At 39.0% G+C, this 18,511-nt stretch overlaps 2 protein-coding genes across 2 annotated transcripts in view; one reads left to right on the forward strand and one right to left on the reverse strand.

The window, feature by feature from the left end:
* Positions 1 to 3,171, reverse strand: part of phf21b (PHD finger protein 21B) — an 85,930-nt gene extending 82,759 nt beyond the window's left edge. Inside the window, exon 1 of the mRNA XM_071915771.1 lies at positions 3,118 to 3,171. Within this exon, the coding sequence (XP_071771872.1) occupies positions 3,118 to 3,171 (54 nt within the window). The remainder of the gene's footprint in view (positions 1 to 3,117) is intronic.
* Positions 3,172 to 9,786: 6,615 nt separating this feature from the next.
* The window catches only part of c4h11orf98 (chromosome 4 C11orf98 homolog), a 289,475-nt gene continuing 280,750 nt past the window's right edge, over positions 9,787 to 18,511 (forward strand). The window contains exon 1 of the mRNA XM_071915773.2: positions 9,787 to 9,790. The gene's annotated coding sequence lies outside the window, so the exon portion shown is untranslated. The remainder of the gene's footprint in view (positions 9,791 to 18,511) is intronic.

Raw genomic sequence — 18,511 nt, forward strand, 5'->3', positions numbered from 1 at the left:
TAAATGGAGCATAACTGTCTCGAGTTTGGTAAAAAAAAAAAATGGGAACAAAACAACTTCTCTCTACCTGACAGTAAAAACTGCTTCCATGATGCAACAGAGAGCAAGTGGAGCAGAATGAAAAAGAATCAATGAATCCATTATTTTCCCAGAGTAAAACACAGCCATCAAGGATAAATGTAGTCAATTCAGATTCTGAGCAATTTTTTATTTTTTTTGCAAGGCCTTGGCGCTGCATGTCGACTTGTGAGGAGGATAAAACATCTACAAAGCTGAATATTTTGTCCTAAAACAGACACAATGTCAAACTGAAAAGGCATAATTCAAGGGTGCATCCATTTTGTGTTCGGGAGTTATTGGTGTTTTTTTAATCATTCATCATTTGCATTTACATCAGTCAACTCCAGAGAGCAGCATGGCAGCCTGTTCCCCTTCTTCTCATACACAGCTGAACTTCCATCCTACTTCTACGTATTGTCTATCTTTTCTAGTACAAAACCTAATGTTGCGTTCACTGACTGAAAATGTGGTCAAATCACAACTAAGACAGTTTATATTAATATTTTCAAAGTCAAAATGGATCTTTCTGAATCTTTCCACCAATACTAACTTGTCAGGATTATTTGCTTTACTTCTATTTTTCCATCTATAAGGATTCATCTATGTTCAAGCAAAGAAACTTTCATCTACAGGCCCGTCAACTTTAGCATTTCACTAATAGTGACCATGAAATGACCTCCAAGCTTATTCCACCTGCCAATCTCAATAGGAGAATTTTCTCAATCACAGTAATAAACAAACACGCAGCTATCTGTTTATTTCTGTATCCGACTGCTAATCTATTCACTCTCTACAGCTAAAAGCATCTTCAAAGTTCATGGCAAGTTTATTTCGGCATAGCAAATGCTGACATAGCCTAATGGCCTGCGTTGTTTTAGCCAATATGATAATTAAGTTATTCCTCTATTTGAACAAAGATGTGCAGATGTACAATTGAGGCCTCAGGTTTGGGTGATGAAGTATAGCAGTAAGCAAAAAGAGTATCTCTAAGAAGAAAAACAGTCACGGTTCAGAGGAGCTGGCAGCATGAATATGTGTGCAGAGGAAAGTAGAGGTCATATTTGCTGCTAAAAGAAAGAGAATCAGTTGTGTTTAGTGATTAAACATCGCTGTGCAGTGCTGACTGGGCTTTCTGTCTCTCCCTGCCACCCCTCCCCCTCCACCAAAAACAGCATCAAAGCAATCAAAATGGTAATGTTAGGCATGAATGGGGCCCATCCCCCCCGCACGAAACTCTGCAGACTTTTTCTCCATGTTAGGAAGAAACCACCCCTTCTCTCTCAAAATGGAAGCTTCCACTACCAAACTGAAGCGCTTTACAAAAACACTCCAACAAACAACAACGGTTCACATTGGCGGGCCCGAGCACAAAAGAAACTATATTAAAACAAAGACGTCGATGATATGTTGTGTGGTGTGGCTTTACGGCAAGTTTAATGGCTAAACTGCAACAATCAAGGCGCTGTTCCAAGTGCTGGGAAACTGCATTCCACAGGAAACGGGATCGATCAAAGTCGAGCAGACGACAAAAAGGGGGCCTCTAATAAAAAAAAAAGACAACGAGTGGCTAAAATATCGACCTATTTTCCTGAATACTTCTTGCTAATGTGGTGAAGTTGTGGTGGTGTCGGCTGGGACCGGCGGGGCGGTGCAGGAGCTGGCCGCGGTGCTGAACGCCTTCTCTGCTGATGCTACGGAGCTTCTCCCGCTAACCTGCACCAAGCCCGTTCAAACCCGCACACACACACTAACTTTAAACCACTTAACGGCTGCTCGAAAGTTAATATAGGACACCGTTTGCTATAAGATAGTAAAAAGTGAAAGCGTAATCGTGGGCGAATCAAATGCATCGTTGCAGTCATGTGACCAAGAAGAAATAATACCACCAGACTAAGTATAAAGTAACAAAACGGGGCTATCGGGGGTATAAAAGACTATATAATCACTCAATTCTGCTATCATCGCTTTGTTTAGCCGACAAAACTTAATCCCTGATGTTTCCAAAAGTCAGGACCGGATAGTTAAGCTGCTCCTTTATTAGCTACTCTCCAGAAACATGTCGACCTACTCAAAATGGACGCTAAATTTTTCAACATTTCATGTTACACAACTTTGAGTACCGAGACAAGAATGGCAATCTAGCCCTACGGTTTACACCGCCGTATAAAACACAATAAAGATGTCGACAGGCTACTTTTGAAACCAACCACGCTGGTATAGTTATATGGTGAAGGAATAGTCTACAATGGGCACAGAAATAGCAAAATAATTCTTAAAGCCTCATAGACGAACATATGCATAGGGTCTTACTTGTTTTTCGCTTAGGGCTGTTATTCTTGTTTGTCTTTCGTGCAGCTGTTTCTTAAGCTCTCCATCCTACAATTGAACAAAACATGGTCAGTAAAATGGTAAATAAAGAGAAGTCAGACCATTTGACATGTCGACAAAAACATGAAACTTCAGCCCACAGGAGGGGATTTTCAGCAAAGTCACGATGAGGGCAAAGCTGAAGATATAGGCTGCTGGTGATGTTAAACCAAAGAAGAGATTTATGCTGATAAAGTTTCTCGCACACTCCCCATTCAGCTGCCCGTTCGTGAGGCTCGTCTCGGAAAATATACGTTTACCTGTGGGTCTTGCTTCATCTGTGCAACTAGTTTGTAAGCGAAGAAAAGAGCGAAATGGGGAATTACAAAAGTGTCTCAAGTTAGTATGTAAGGGAGGAACAAAGCGGTGATACAGCGACTCAGTTTCTTGCACCTCATAAATATTCAGGTCGCGTCCTGATCGCCACACAGCACCACCGCATTATCACTCCAAATTCTTGTTGCTCGAAAAAGACCTACGACAATACCAAAGTACTGCAAAAAGTACACTGTTCAGACTTGGAAGTGTACGTTGTGTCGCCACCAGACATATAAGCGACACATTACATGTCGCATAGTTATTTCCTCGGAGTGTTAACCTCTCACGTTTCATCCCTTCAGATTTTTTTCCCTATTGCTCTCACTTGCTCATAACACCAATAAGGGTAGAATAACACGATGTTTCATTTACCTGATGACATTGGATTTCTACTTTCAACGCCTCTTGCAGGCCTTGTAGTTCCATGTTCCGACTAGAAAAGCACTTTTCTCCCACTTTCGACGCGATCGAGACGAAGTTTAAGTGAATTAAAGATTTTTTAAAGCGACAATAACAATTGAAAGAAGAACTACTCAGGCTGCAAAGCAAGTTCTCGCTTCTTTTACAGGCTAGGACTCATCACCCACTTTCCGCCCGTCAGAAAAGTGCTCCAAACCCGGCGGAAAGAGCTCAGCCCTCGGACAGGTCCTCTCCAAATGTGGCCAAATGTCGAGGCGTTCGACCGAAACGCTGCCTAGCTTTTCTTTCGATAATTTTAAGTTGAATAAGGGGGACTATATTTTGTCCGAGTCCGCGGCTTGATTTCACTTTGCCTGGGGAAAAGTTGCGCTTCGGCTGTCAATGGTAATTCTGAAGTTCCCGGATGGAGCAGAGAGAGCAGAACCCCCCCACAGCTCTGACATGCGCAGTGAGCCGGGGGGAGCCACAACTACTTCAACGCTGGACTATATCTAATAAGACTCATATGTTCACACCTGTAGTTACACTAACTCCACACAGGCATATAATAAGTGTTAAGCTGAATTTTAAAGTATTCATCAGACTTTCTATGGCTTGGTGCAGTGTAATTTACCTATAGTGGTTACTACTATTTATTAAAGTTTTCTAACACATTAACACTATTGTATTTTATTAAATCTTTGACTATAATAGCCAAAAACTCCCAATATCCAGGGATCTAATGGAGGGTAAACCCACCTAAACTTAGTACACCCACCTTTTTAGGGCTGACATACATCTTTATAATGCAAATTCATACTATACATCATATTTTGTAGTATCAAACTGATGTAATTTATATGAAGCTTGATTTTTCAGGGGAAAAACAAATTAATGCTCTTCTAAAAATCGAATAGATATTGTTTATATGACGATGATCACCGACTGAAGGTCAAACCCACCTTTTTATTTACCTCTTCATCACTGCCTATACCCAGACTGATTTCTATTTTAATTAAGGTTACAGACTTAAGATTAAGTTGAGATGTCCCTTATGGACTCAATGCAAAACTAATCTTGTCCCGAATAGCCTAAATAAAAACTAGACGCTGTGTTTGTAAATAGCCAACATACGGTGGACCAGACAATAAATTGCTGTGCTTAGACCTTTAACATGATCTACTTTGGATTCCAGCATCAACAGGATGTGCAAAAATAGCAGCAGTAGCATCCATAGCAGCAGAACTTACTGAGACAGAAAGACAATGTGAGATCTGTGCATTATGGGAAAGGTGGAGAATTATGAGAATTCTATAAACAATACTTTCATACAAATACTACTTCCATACACATATGCCCTGCAGTTTGCAGTTGCAATTGTGTATCTTCAAACACAAAGAGGGCAAATGTGGTAATTTGTTCACAAAAATACAGCCTGTTTTTTGCATTTCCAGTCTGACCCCCCCACCTCCTTCAGGCTCACAAGTCAAGCCGCTATTGGACGTTCCTGCTGTGTAGTGCGCAAGGAGGGGGGAGCGCGGGGTGAACCAATTGGGAGTTGCGAATGCTGCTGATGCCTGCGGAGTGACAAGTGCAGCAGCGGCGAAGAGCCAATGAGCGGCAGGCAGAGGGCAAAGGGGGGGCGGGGCCTGTGGCAGTATGTGATCTGAGAGTTGATGCGAAGCAGAGATGGCAGTATGTGGATTTATTGTCAAGTCGCTGGGAGCCACAACACAGTGGGAGAACTTAGCTACAGTTTTAAGCACAGTCCACAGTTGGGCATCGATGGTAGTTTGGTATCACGGTGTTAAATGGAGTAACTTTAGCGGAACATGTAGAGCTGAAACCGGCAGGCAGCTCACAGTTGAAACAGAAAGTAGCACCATGGACAGAGACAGTATAGCTGCTGCTTGACTGCTAGCAGGCTCCTGTACATTACAATTCCATCGACGCTGCAAAGGAACTTATTTATTCATGTAGACTAGTCCACTTGCCTTGAGCCATGCTCCAATGGGCATATTAAAACAACACTGAAACCCCCGGGGATTCGGCTCAAACCATCATTCACGTTCGTTAGAAAGCACAGCTGGCCTAATCACGGCTAGGCCCCGGATTCGGCTTGGATTTGACTAAGCAAAAGACCTGAAAGTGAAGTTGTAGGGCTGCAGCGTTGACAAAAAGCAGTCCAGGCTGCTCGCCGGACCCTCCCCCACCCGGCCAGGTCTGCTGCTACATCAGCTGCTACTTTTCATTTCACGGCTCAGCGGTGAAACTCTTGAACTCCTTCTCTGCAAACGACCAGCAGTCGCTTTGGATTGCAAGCTGCTTTGAGTTAAGCTTCACTCGCTCTGAATGGACAGAGGCAGCGATAGTTGCTGCTTTGTTTGGGTTTTTTTTATTCCACTGCGATGCCACACTAAGGTCCGGGAAGAGGGTAGGTGGCGTTGCTGAACAATGAAGAAACATTTATTTCTAGCCTTGGTCTTCAAGTGGTGCATTAACACAAGAGCATTTCTCTGTTTTTGCCATATTTCCCCATATCTCAATCACTTTTAACAGCCAAATTTTGAACCAAATGATTCCAACTCTTTTGTAGTCACTACTTAAGTAAAACAAGCCAATATTGCCATCAGGCAGTTTGATTTATTTGAACAAGACCATGCTGGGCATAATGTTACTCAGAGGTTATTCATAAAGTCAGCAATTCAGAATCCAATTATTTTAATTGTGGGAAATTATAGAAGTTTGGAATGAAATGATCTTCAAATATGCCACATGTACTAAGTACTTGCAGTGCCTTTAGTAGTTGGTTAACTTGGATTTCTGCCTATTAGCTTCAGGCTCTGTTCTCAGTGCCACACTTGAAGCTACGTTACTACATTATCTCTCTGTTTTTCCAGCATCTCTAAGTAAGCATTAATTGACAAAAACAGGCAAAGAAAGTTCAAATGTAAAATCTTAAGAGGATTTTATAAACCTTCAAGATGTTCGAGAACAAATCAAAATCAGTCCAGAAATATGATGTTCCAATAAAACGTTTCATAATAATTAACCAAAATGGGTTTTTCAAGGCCGATAGACTGAAGTCATTTTCATGCCAAAAAATTGTAGACTAATGAAATTCTTTTAGGGTTAGCAGCTCTTTGAGGCAGAGTGACCCTCCCACCTCTTCAATGGAAGGGAAACTCTGGGATACATTACTGCCTTTAAATGAAGAATTAGCTAACAAAAATATTTAATGTATCAACAAAATCAAATTTCATATCAGGGTTTCCAGTTTCTCTGTGGCTGTGATCAGGGAGGAACCTCCACATATCACTCTAACACTACTCATTATTATTGTTAAGGTTATACCGTTCCTGATCATAATGATCTTTGCTGTATACATTTTAATACTCCTAGAGGCCAGGAAAGGCCTTGAAAGCTAGGTAACGAGAGGATCACCCCCCCCACCCACACACACACACACACACACACCTCTGTTCATCCCATGAAGTGAGGCTCACTACAAAACCCTAAGGCGTACCATCTATTTTTAAAAAAAGTCAGAGGCAACTTCAAGGCCCTTAAAAGTTAGTCGAGAAAAGAGAAAGTGGATTTAAGAAACAAATTTAACTCTATTGACCTCAAAAACAATGGCAGAGCGTTTATTTTTTCTTTAGTTCGTTGTTTAGTTAGAGTCAGAAACTTTATTGTCCACAATGTGGAAAATTGTCTTTGGCTTCATCACAATCAACATGGATTTACAAACAAGACAATTGTAGAAAACACAGAAACAGAAAAGACACAACGGAAAAAGCTTATCACGTAATTATAATAAAGCCATGCTAGGTTACAATGTGGAAAATTCTGGGAAAAGTGCAATGTGGGAAAAGTACAAAAGTACATTGCAGATTAGTTTTTGATCCTCATAGTTCTGTGTCTGTTCACAATGTGATGCATCTTATTTTATACTGATTAACAAAATACATAATCTCTATAAAAGTAATGGTTTAATCAAACCAATTGTGGCATATTGTGGTTTATGGACGTATTTCAACACTATCAATGCTCAGTCTGTGCATTGACTTACCCAGTGTGTACACTTTGATTTGTATCTGAATCGTGTCAACATAATAACAAGGAAGCCTAATAAGCTAAAATATGCTTGTTCTAGCTCTAAGAAAGGGTTTGTAGAAGCCTAGATGTTAGAGAAATGGGCTTTTGAGCAAAAGGTCACTAATGAAGGTGAATGAACCTTTCAGGCCAGGCGGCAACAAACGTGCAACTGCACAGGGGAATGCTGGGAAATCATCTGGGTTAATGTGGATAACATCAAATGAGAACAACACTCACTTTTGGGAGTAGAAGAAATAATTTTTCAGTATCAGAAAATCTGAACTCTTTTTAAATATACTTCTCAAAATATACAAAAATATATATTTTAGAGAAGTTTCTTACCTACCATCTACGTAACTCATCATTTATGTGCAACTGTATGAATGATAACAATGTATGAATGTTTGCATGCAGCATTAAATGGAGTTTTATTCCAGAATGAGAAAAAAATGACAACATTACTAGCACACATTAAAAATAAAATGATGCTATTTTTGTAAGTGAAGTATAACACTTTTACAGACTGGATCCACTCTATTTTTGAGATATTGATTTTCAATTATTCTCATTTCAAATGCAGTTAGAGGAAGACGTGCAGGAAATCAGACAGATTTGATATCAGCTGGACATTAGTACTCTAGTTTTATCTTAGTCTACCTCGGGCCAGGCCTGGACTGGCCATCTGTCAATACTGGCAAAAGCCACAAAGGCCCGGCCATTTTTGGGTCTTGCCTGGGCCGTCACTTGCAGGACATTTTTAATGACAAATATTTGCAAAACAAATAACATGCAGGCCAGCAGGCAGCTTCACTGGCCACTGCAAGAAGATTTCCTTCATTTTTTTGGTGATTTAAAGCACTTTGGGTGGGTGTGGGGTTTGTGTGTGTGTGTGTGGAGGGGGGTAGTCCCCACCTCAGTGGACCGACCCAAGTTGAGACCTGGTTAGCGAACAAAAATCAATCAGGCCTCTCAGAAGTAGGCCTAACTTTTATGTCTGTAAGTAACACTGCAAAATGGAATAGAAATACTCAAATACTGTAGGTTAACTGTCTTTAATTGTTTTTTGTATAATATCAATGTGTGACCTGACTGTGGCTATTATCATGTGTGTCTGTTAGAGGCCTATTAGTGGAACCACAGGCAAGTTCATTAGTTAGACTATTGGTAAAATGAATAAAGATGAAAGCAAGACTTTTTACACATAGTCTCACTGGTAACGCTTTACATGAACTCTGGTTTATAACAAATTCATGCAACACCGGAGCAAGAGCTAACAGCTATGAGGCAAACTCATAAATACTGAGTCAGTCCTTATGTGAGATTATGTAATTTTTATGTCTTTTGTGACACAGGATTGGGACACTGTCAATTTACTCAGCATTGAGGACTTTTGGCTCTTTTAAACTGAAAAACAAGCCATAAAGCTACACATCACATGTATTTTTCCATACATATTTTATGTTATATGTAATGGAGCTCCACTCTTCTCTGGATTTGAGATTACAGTCTAACTTCAACTGCCTACTGAATGCTTACTAGCTAGTTTGCCACTTTGTTAATCACTGTTGTATTATGCTCACTAGCTAGTTACCCAGCTTGCTATAATCAGTGAAAAGGTATTCGCCAATCACTAGCTAACACTAACCCTAGCTCATACAAAAGTATTAATATTAGCTAACACAATTAATGTCAAATCTAAAGAAACAACTCTAATGTCAGCTAGCCAGCTAACAAGCTAGCTTGGCTTTAGATTAAACTTTAATGACCTTCAGGGGGAAAACTGGGTTATTCCAGGAAAAATAAATATGAAAATAGAATTTGAACAAGAATATAGCAAATATGGAACTGACAGTTTCAACACATTAAGTAAGGGGTATAATCATGGGAAGTACTGGATAACGTAGCCTATGGGTTACAGCATTATTAGGGTGAAAAATAACAGCAGTATGACTTATTTAGGCAAAGAAGAAATGACTGCAGAATATTGACAATATGAATATTAAACCAAAATATGAATAGATATACTGTATATGAACTGACCTAACAAGGAAGCACCCAAATGTATCTTTTTGTTCAGTAGCTACAGTATGTAGCTCTAGTGATCTTTGGTACCTAACTAGTAAACAAGCTAGTTCAAAGAACCACAAACCAATCACCAGGTAAAAAAGGCATGGTAATAACCAGCATACACTATGGAACAGCTTCATAGCACACATTCAAGGCTACAAAGTCCCAAAAGAGATAATTATTGCATGAACACCTTATTACAGGCAACCTATAAGGACTGAAGGTCACTGTAAATATTAAGTAGTATTATGTATTATGCTACTACTACCACTCACAAATGTAGCTACTATACAATTCCATTCCGTTCCATTTCCATTTCAGTAATACCTAAGTATCACTGCGCACACAAACTGAAACACAGGATGTGCTAATTTTATTTTCCGTACATTATTTCAAAAGTTTAGAGCAAGTATTTCTCATGCGTTTTTAATGAATTGGATGTGTTCTACAAGAGGGGGCCTGGACCGTAGCAGAGAAAGCAGCAGTCTGTCTACAAATGGCTGATTGAGTGAGTAACTGACTTTCCTGGAATAGAGCAGGATGTGTCAGTAGCGCTGTAGAGACCATCATGCCACCCCAAGGCTTTGCTGTGAGTAAGCAAGCGCACAAAATAAGGGAAAAGAGAGGGAAGGTGAACATTTTTCGATCCAACACCAAAGACACTAAAACACCCTGTTGTCACCCTTTATTATCACTTATTTTGAAATGTTTTTTTTGCTGCCTTGACCTGCTCTCCCTTGTAAAAAGCCAATGAAAAATGAAAACCTGGCTTCACAGCTCAAAGCCATCAATGGCTAATGTTACTCATTTGCGATCGTGCAAATCAGTCTCCATGAATATTTCTGTGTAAAAAGTAGCTTGAGAAATGAAAATGAGAAATGTAGCCTTTTCACTGCTCTCTAGGGCCGAAGGAGTAGATTGTCCTAATTGATGAATACCACTTAGTAAGGGATGATAAGCCGGCATGATGGAGATTGGAAGGTTGTTCATTATTTGTCCTTAATATCCACTGTTCTAGACTGCAATATAATTAAGAGGGGTTCGCAAAGCACATAGCCTAAAAGATAAATTATTATGAGATGAGAAGAGTGAGTATCTTCCTCAAATTCAGCCATTAAGCCTCCAATTATTTCACAATAGTTTACCTTTTGGTGGAAATTTCTGTGTCAAATAGTGTATATTTTGCACCACTGATATCAACGTGAAGGGAATGTGCGGCACATAAACACCGGCGTTTGCTTGACAGTTAAATGTGGCCTAATATCAAGAGAGACACTACATCACCGGAGTGGTGCGCTGACATTTTTATTCGGTCTTCCAAATGGACGGTTGGCAAACTATATTGCACCATGCAGACAGCGCAGAAGCCAAGAACATTTCCTTCACCGCTGATGAAAAGATACACTGACATTTGTAAGGATGGTGTCTTTGGGCTTATGAGAGGTTGACATAAATGTCAGCCAAGTGCAGTCACAAAGCTGGCTTCAGAGAGCAGGGGAGCCAAAACACTGCATTCCCCCCGACACAAAAACACAGTGTTGCTATTTGGTTTTGTTAATATTGTACATGTGTAGCTTTCAATCCCATTCACATATTCAAATTCACCTATATACCACAATTGATGGAGAGTAGAGTCTTTTAACCTATGTTTAGGCACTTTAACATTATATGTGTATACTGAACAAGGGTGTCATTACTGAAACTGAGTATCTTTTTTGTGTAATTGTACATTTCTTTGTATATTTTGACTGAAGTATCGTATTTTGCTGCATTTTAAATTACATCCATTACAGAGTAGAGATTTTGTAGTTTCTCCATAAGCACTTCAGTCGTAAATTGGCCAAATGTGGAGTCAATCTGGCTCCACATTGTTTTTTGTTTTTTTTTAATTAAAAGAATCTAGTTTGAGCTCAATCCTCTTGACCTTTTAGAACTGCATGGAAAAGATCACATCTAACAATGTTCTCTTGTAAAAAAGTAACTTTTACTTTTACTCACTTTTACACCAGTAATTCTACTTAAGTATAATTTCAGCAAAGTAACAATACTTCTACTTGAGTAGGATGTTTTGGTTCTCTTTACACCCCTAGTACTGTGTAAGCCCTTACAAAAAAGTGAACATGTGACATTTCCCATTGACATTTTCACCTGTGAATTGTCTCTGCATGTGAAATTAAGTTTTCACATGTGAAACAAATATTGACATATGTAACGACGAAGTTCACATGTGGAAAAAAAAACCCCACTTCACTTAAAAAATGTCACGTGACATCAGAATACAGCGCTAGGGAAATTGTTCGCATGTGAAAACCAACGTGTACAGAATGCACATGCTTTGAATTCACATGTGGGTTTTCACATGTGACTTTTTTGTGTTTACAGAGTTTCACTACACTACACATATGCAACATATAAACGGACGTAATGCACTTGTACATTTTCTTAAATCATTTGATCATAATCTTATGTTCACTTTTTCATACTTTACCAGATGTTTCTCTTTCCCCTTCCTTCATTTATCTATCATTCCCTCCTGGCAATAGAGATGAACTTAGATGTCACAGCAGTAAAATAGGATGAAACTGAAGGTGAAATTGAGAGAGAGAGACATTGTTTCCTCCTTCCAGCCACAACAGCGGACCAGGGGAAACTCCTCGGCCATTGCTGCCCCGCTAATAAACCAAGCAGGGTCGATTTTTCCTGCCTCTATTTTAAAATGCAGTGGTTAAGAGAAAAGGAAAGACAGGAAGCCAGTGAAGCATTGTTCAATAACTACGTCCCCCGGGCCGGAGCTTTGAAATCACAACATGAGAGCTTTTTAGTCGCTATAAGGATACTCAGTGATTGATTCAGCCATTTGCTATTCACCATGGTTTCCAACATATCTGTAATATTCATATGCAGGTTTGTTTTTCCTCCTTATCAGTAAGCTCTTTACATTAGCTACAGGTACAGGTTGGAGTTCAAAGGCAGAGGCAATTTAAGCTCTTGACGTGAGCACAATAATTCTGCATGATTCTCGCTTTGATCTTAGATTTAATTAACCGTGTTTAATGTATTTGTGACCCTGTGTCTCTACTTAAGCCTCTAAAAGTGTTTCATACGACAGAGTGTTTTCCAAATCTTGCCAAAACACCATAATGACATGATAATGCGCATAAAAGGGAACAAATTTGACGCTTAAGGTTTTAGTGCCTGGTAAATAAGTCGCTAAAAAAAATATTATTCTAGTGCGTTTTTTTCCCCAATTCTCACATTTGAAGTTATAAACTGCTAGAGCTGCAATGAAAGCACACTTAAAGGCAAAGTGGTGCCTGTAGCTGGAAGTTGCATCTCGTTCGGGGCAAATCACAAAGGTGATAAACTTCTGCTTTTTAGATGCATACATAAACTTCACAAAATTAATTGTTGCTCCGCCGAGCCTGCGACCCAGTTCTCTCACTCAAGGCTTCCGACAGATGAGTGAATAAAAGTATTCGCCCGAGTAATTCTCCATGCTCAATGCACAATGAGACGGCACCGCTATTGAGCAAGTTGCATCTGAACAAAATAAAGGCGGCTTCGGCCCTATTTTGCCGTTGTGAATGGAAGAATCTTGCATTGTTCCGCTTGGAAATTGTCATGCAGAGATAATACACTGACTTAATAATGATTCACTGTGTGTTTTTTTGTGTGTCAAAAACAGCTTAGCAGGGAAGGGAGGCAGCCAGTATTGAAGGGTATCTGATGCTGTGCATGCTGGTTGTAAGAGCCTTTGTTTGTAGCTTTCTTTTAAGGAGCTGCGAAGAATTACGAATCAAAAATCATGAAAACGAACATCAAGAAGTATGTGATTCGATTTTTGTAAACAGGGCTTGGAACACTCCTGGTATTTCAGAAAAGGTTATGTTTGAATTTCATGTTTTAACTGTGTTAGGACTAACATGACAGGAATATACGACTCACAAAAACGAGAATTCTGATGCAACGCTATAATTGAAGCTGCTGTATCAGTGACCAAGCAGTTGCTGTAACCCCTCTGTCTTTCTCCCAGGCTCCCTGCCACATAATAATGGCTTAAGGCAGTCTGTAGAGACAGCAGAGGGCGGCAGCACCATCCATGCTATACGACACCCAAATGGAAAAGGCTGGGGCCAGAGGCATGATGGGAATATACAATGAAGCGCATTAGATTTGCAAACAGTGAAGTTTGCAGGAAAAGGTTATGCATAATACTGAAGGGCTTGGAAACTATGTTGGGTGTTTTTAAGGTGCCATATTATTCAGTTTTGAGGATTTTGTTTTCAGATTGGCTCGGGATGTGTAGAATTCTTCATGATGTTTTGCAAATAAATGCAGTTTAGTTAAATTAGTTAAATTAGTTAAATTTCAAGACTAAGTCCTCACAATGCTGGACCCTGATTGGCTGACAGCAGCAGTTCCTCTAATTCAAATGAGAGGAGGCTTTCCAGTTCAAATGCTGCAAACTGATTGGAAGGATTTCAGTCATTCTCTAGTGAGGGGAGCCAATCAGGACTAAGTCCAGTTGTGATGCGTTTCCTGGAGTTAGTCAGAAACTGACTGTAAAAGTGTGTGTTTTTTCAAATGCATTAACTTTAAATTTAACCCCTCAAATAAAATCCTATTTTAGCAACGTCCTCATTAGACACCTTTTTGTCAGATATGTATATAAATAGAGGATATAATATGGCACCATTAATGTTTCAACTGCTTCATTTGTCTGTGAGCACTATAGGAGAGATCAGTGTGTTTTGAATCCATATTTCTTTTCAACTCCTCAAGGTCAGCTTTGAAATGTATTATACAAGTGTTCAATATAACAGTTCAATATTCATTACAAATTTCAATTAGCCTACTTCAGTATTGTTAGGCAGTTTTTTGCACTGTGTCGAATGTTGTTAGCAATATTCTAATTACATATTGACAAGTTCAGACATTTCCCTCAAAATTCCCTGAATTTTCACCGAAACACTTTCTACCCGCGCTGTAGCGGCGACACGGCTCCTTGGCGACCGGCTCCCCACTTCTAAGTTTGAGGATTTAATATGAATGAATTATTAATCACTATAATTCAATCATCTCAATCTGATTGTTCTAAACTCCCTTTAGTGTTGCCAAGCCACTTCATATTAAACCAAACAGACAGTTTGTAATCAACTGGCTTTAAACAGTCTGACGGGCAAATTCATTTATCAGATGGATATTTCCCAAGGTGGAGTATGGGCTTTAGAAGCTGTTATTAGCTGTGATCCGGAGCAGCAGGAGAGGGAGAAGTCCCAAACAAAAGACACCATGCTGCTCACACTGGATCCAGCGGTGCAGCATCAAAGGCACAATTCATATAGCTTGTTGCGTTTGCATTGTTGATGACTGATGAATCACTATATTCTGCTGTTTTTATGCATGAAAAGAATCATTTCTTTGCCTGCTTATTCCTATCCAGGCAGGGTCGGTGGGTTGGAGTGTATCCCAGCATGCACTGAGACACTCTAGACAGGTCTCCAGTCCATCACAGAGCTATCACACACAGACAGACACTCACATTCATACCTATGGGCAATTTAGAGTCTCTAATCCACCTGACTGTGGGAGGAAAACCAGGAGAACACAGGAACATGCAAACACACAGAAAGGACCAGGAATCAAACCCACAACCTTCTGTCTGAGAATCATCTAACAAAGCATTTAGCAAAAGATTCATTATGTATTTCAATGATGTTGATGATAGATGATGATCTAAATGTATGTAAACATGATCCAATTTAAGCACAACAACATGATTTTTATACTTTTTGATTAAAGTGATAATCCGCAATGTTCTGTTTTCTTGATTTTGGTCATAACCATTGCATTGTGTTGGTGTTTTGAGGATTTTTCCCAGGAAAAACGGACCCATAGCTGTTTAAAACAGCAAATGTAAAAGCTTTGATGAACTGGCTATAGGTTGAATCACTATTGTACGGTATTAGTTTGCAATAGAGAGTAGCAAAACAGACATTTATTTATATGAAAAAGTTGCAGATTGTCACTTTAAGTGTTGATAGTCCTGCCTTGTTCCTTACTAACACCCAGGTTCCCCACAAAGGGATCAAACCATGTGTGACCACTACTGTTCACTATGGACTTTTGGATGGCTATAGCTTGTAACAATACAATTAAGAGGACATTGTTGTGCTAGGATGGCAGGAGAATGGCGTATGACCAAGTGTCCAATGCAAGCTGCAGATTTGTCATTGTTCCCCTAGTACCACTCTCAGCCACTAGAAGGCATTAGGTTGTTTTCATCCCAGTTACTGTATGTTAAACCTCAGAGGAACAGACCTTCTTCCTCACTCTATTCTTTTCTTGTAGTTTGTGCTCTTGCTTTTCTTCCTTTAAAGGCTAAGGCTTAAATGTCAAGCTTGTTTTTCTCTTGGTGTGGAATTTGAAAAGAAAAACAAGAAGAATCCTATTTGTTTTAAGGAGTTCTCTCACCTTTTTTTTTTTTTTTAAGCAAGATGGCATTTATGGAGAGCAAGATTAGCCAAAATATTACAAAGAGAACATTATTTATTCATTTTTTTTGCCTCAAGTCTGCACCATTAAGAACATCAATTATGCTTGCTTTTAATTTGTCACTGCACTAATTGCTGCGTATAGCCGGACGGTCAATTAATTGAACCTAATTACAGCTCCATTTGTAAATGCCTGATTGACACGTAGATATGTGTAGTGAACTGGCAATTAGAAAGAGCAGGAAAAAAAAAAGATTGCAATATCTTCACGATTTAATCAGATCAAAGAATTAATAAGATGCAAGAATCTAAAGGCAAGAGACCAATATCAGCAAGTGTAATGAGTAAAGTGCTGTGTTCTGTCTTCAAAGGTCTTTTTATTGGTTTCTGTACAAACAGGCATAATACATGACTTATGTCAGTGACCCCCCCCCCCACACACACACACACACACACACACACTCACTCACACACCCTCAGCCAAATCCCCACTGGCCACAGAGAAGATAAGAAGGATTAAAAAAAAATTTTTTAAAAACTGCAAAAAATAAAATCCCATACCTGGAGCTGCATATATCAAAACCAAGTAATAAAAGTCAAGGGGAAAATCTAACCAAATAAATAAAGAAACAAAGAAACAGTTCTGGTCCAGCAAAAAGCAATAGAGCTCAAATTTAGAGACTGCAGTGTTTCACTTTTGGAAAAACTACTGTACTCTTTGAAATATGATGAACCCTCTGGTCTTAGTGGATTCGAGGTACAGCGCCATTACTAGCTCATTTGCAATAATCACCGATGTTCAACATCCCTTCATGGGCGGTGATCAATGGCTTATCTGCGCTCACAGGGGAGACGGCGGCTTTGATTCTCCTCACAACTCTGAAGTGCGATTCCATACCGGTCCTGCTGGGTGCCGAGGCCCGAATCGGCTCGCGCTGAAGCCCATTGGCTGTTCTCGACTTCAGAGAGCACCTACTGAGAGGGCCCCCCCCACCATACAGTGCAGTTGGGCCCCTCTGTCTTATCAGCCTGCTGTAATTCGCTCAGCCCAGCAGGCAGGCAGGCAGGCAGGCCCCCTTTTGTTATATGAACACCCTGTGATGGTGAGGTGGCACTCCACAAACCTGGTTATAGGTCATGCTCAAGAATGATCCAAATGTCAGTTTAGACTGATATATGGGGCCGATATTGGTCTTTTTGTTCTTAATATTAAGATATTAGCCAGTCAGTGTCGTCCTCCTCTGATATGATGGAGGTTCCTCCTCACCACAGCTACAGAAAAACAGTCAGGATTATCTGACATGACATCTGATTTTCTTTTAAGGAGCTGCTATGCATTAATTTCTAGGTCATATACATACTTCATATACGGTACATCATTTTACGACATCATATGGTATTAGTGTTAGTATTAGTATTAGTATTAGTGTTAGTGTTAGTATTAGTATTGTATTAGTGTTAGTGTTAGTATTAGTGTTAGTGTTAGTATTAGTATTAGTATTAGTCTTAGTGTTAGTATTAGTGTTAGTATTAGTGTTAGTGTTAGTATTAGTATTAGTATTAGTGTTAGTGTTAGTATTAGTGTTAGTGTTAGTATTAGTATTAGTATTAGTGTTAGTGTTAGTATTAGTATTGTATTAGTGTTAGTGTTAGTGTTAGTATTAGTATTAGTATTAGTGTTAGTGTTAGTATTAGTGTTAGTGTTAGTATTAGTATTAGTATTAGTGTTAGTGTTAGTATTAGTATTGTATTAGTGTTAGTGTTAGTATTAGTATCAGTGTTAGTATTAGTGTTAGTGTTAGTATTAGTATTAGTGTTAGTGTTAGTATTAGTATTGTATTAGTGTTAATGTTAGTATTAGTATCAGTGTTAGTATTAGTGTTAGTGTTAGTATTAGTATTAGTGTTAATGTTAGTATTAGTATTAGTGTTAGTATTAGTGTTAGTGTTAGTGTTAGTGTTAGTATTAGTATTAGTGTTAGTGTTAGTATTAGTATTGTATTAGTGTTAGTATTAGTATTGTATTAGTGTTAGTGTTAGTATTAGTATCAGTGTTAGTATTAGTATTAGTATTAGTGTTAGTGTTAGTATTAGTATTAGTATTAGTGTTAGTGTTAGTATTAGTATTGTATTAGTGTTAATGTTAGTATTAGTATTAGTGTTAGTGTTAGTGTTAGTATTAGTATTAGTGTTAGTGTTAGTATTAGTATTGTATTAGTGTTAGTGTTAGTATTAGTATCAGTGTTAGTATTAGTGTTAGTGTTAGTATTAGTATTAGTATTAGTATTAGTGTTAGGGTTAGTATTAGTGTTAGTATGTATTAGAGTTTTAGTGTCACTTGATGTTATACATTTTGTTTCCACTCTCAAGAATACACAATTTTTGGGAATCCTTGTACAATTTTGGATTTTCTTTGGCATCAAAACAGTCAAGTTTAAGATATTGAATATCGGCACAAAATATCAGCTATCAGCAGCTTCAATACAAAAATATTTATATCGGTCTTCAAAAATCCCTATCGGTCAGACCTTAGTGTTACCACTCTATTTTTGTTTGAAGCACTTTAAAGAACCCCTGCTTCATCCAGCCGTACATTTTGTCAGTTTTGGATGCCCTATTCCTTCCACATTATACAGGTTTCCCTTTTTTCTAGTGCCAAGTCTTTCCATTTTCTCCTCGCCAGCTGGTCAAGGGTCTCCTGCTGCCGCT

Source organism: Centroberyx gerrardi, chromosome 24, assembly GCF_048128805.1.
Source record: "Centroberyx gerrardi isolate f3 chromosome 24, fCenGer3.hap1.cur.20231027, whole genome shotgun sequence".
Classification (NCBI taxonomy): domain Eukaryota; kingdom Metazoa; phylum Chordata; class Actinopteri; order Beryciformes; family Berycidae; genus Centroberyx; species Centroberyx gerrardi.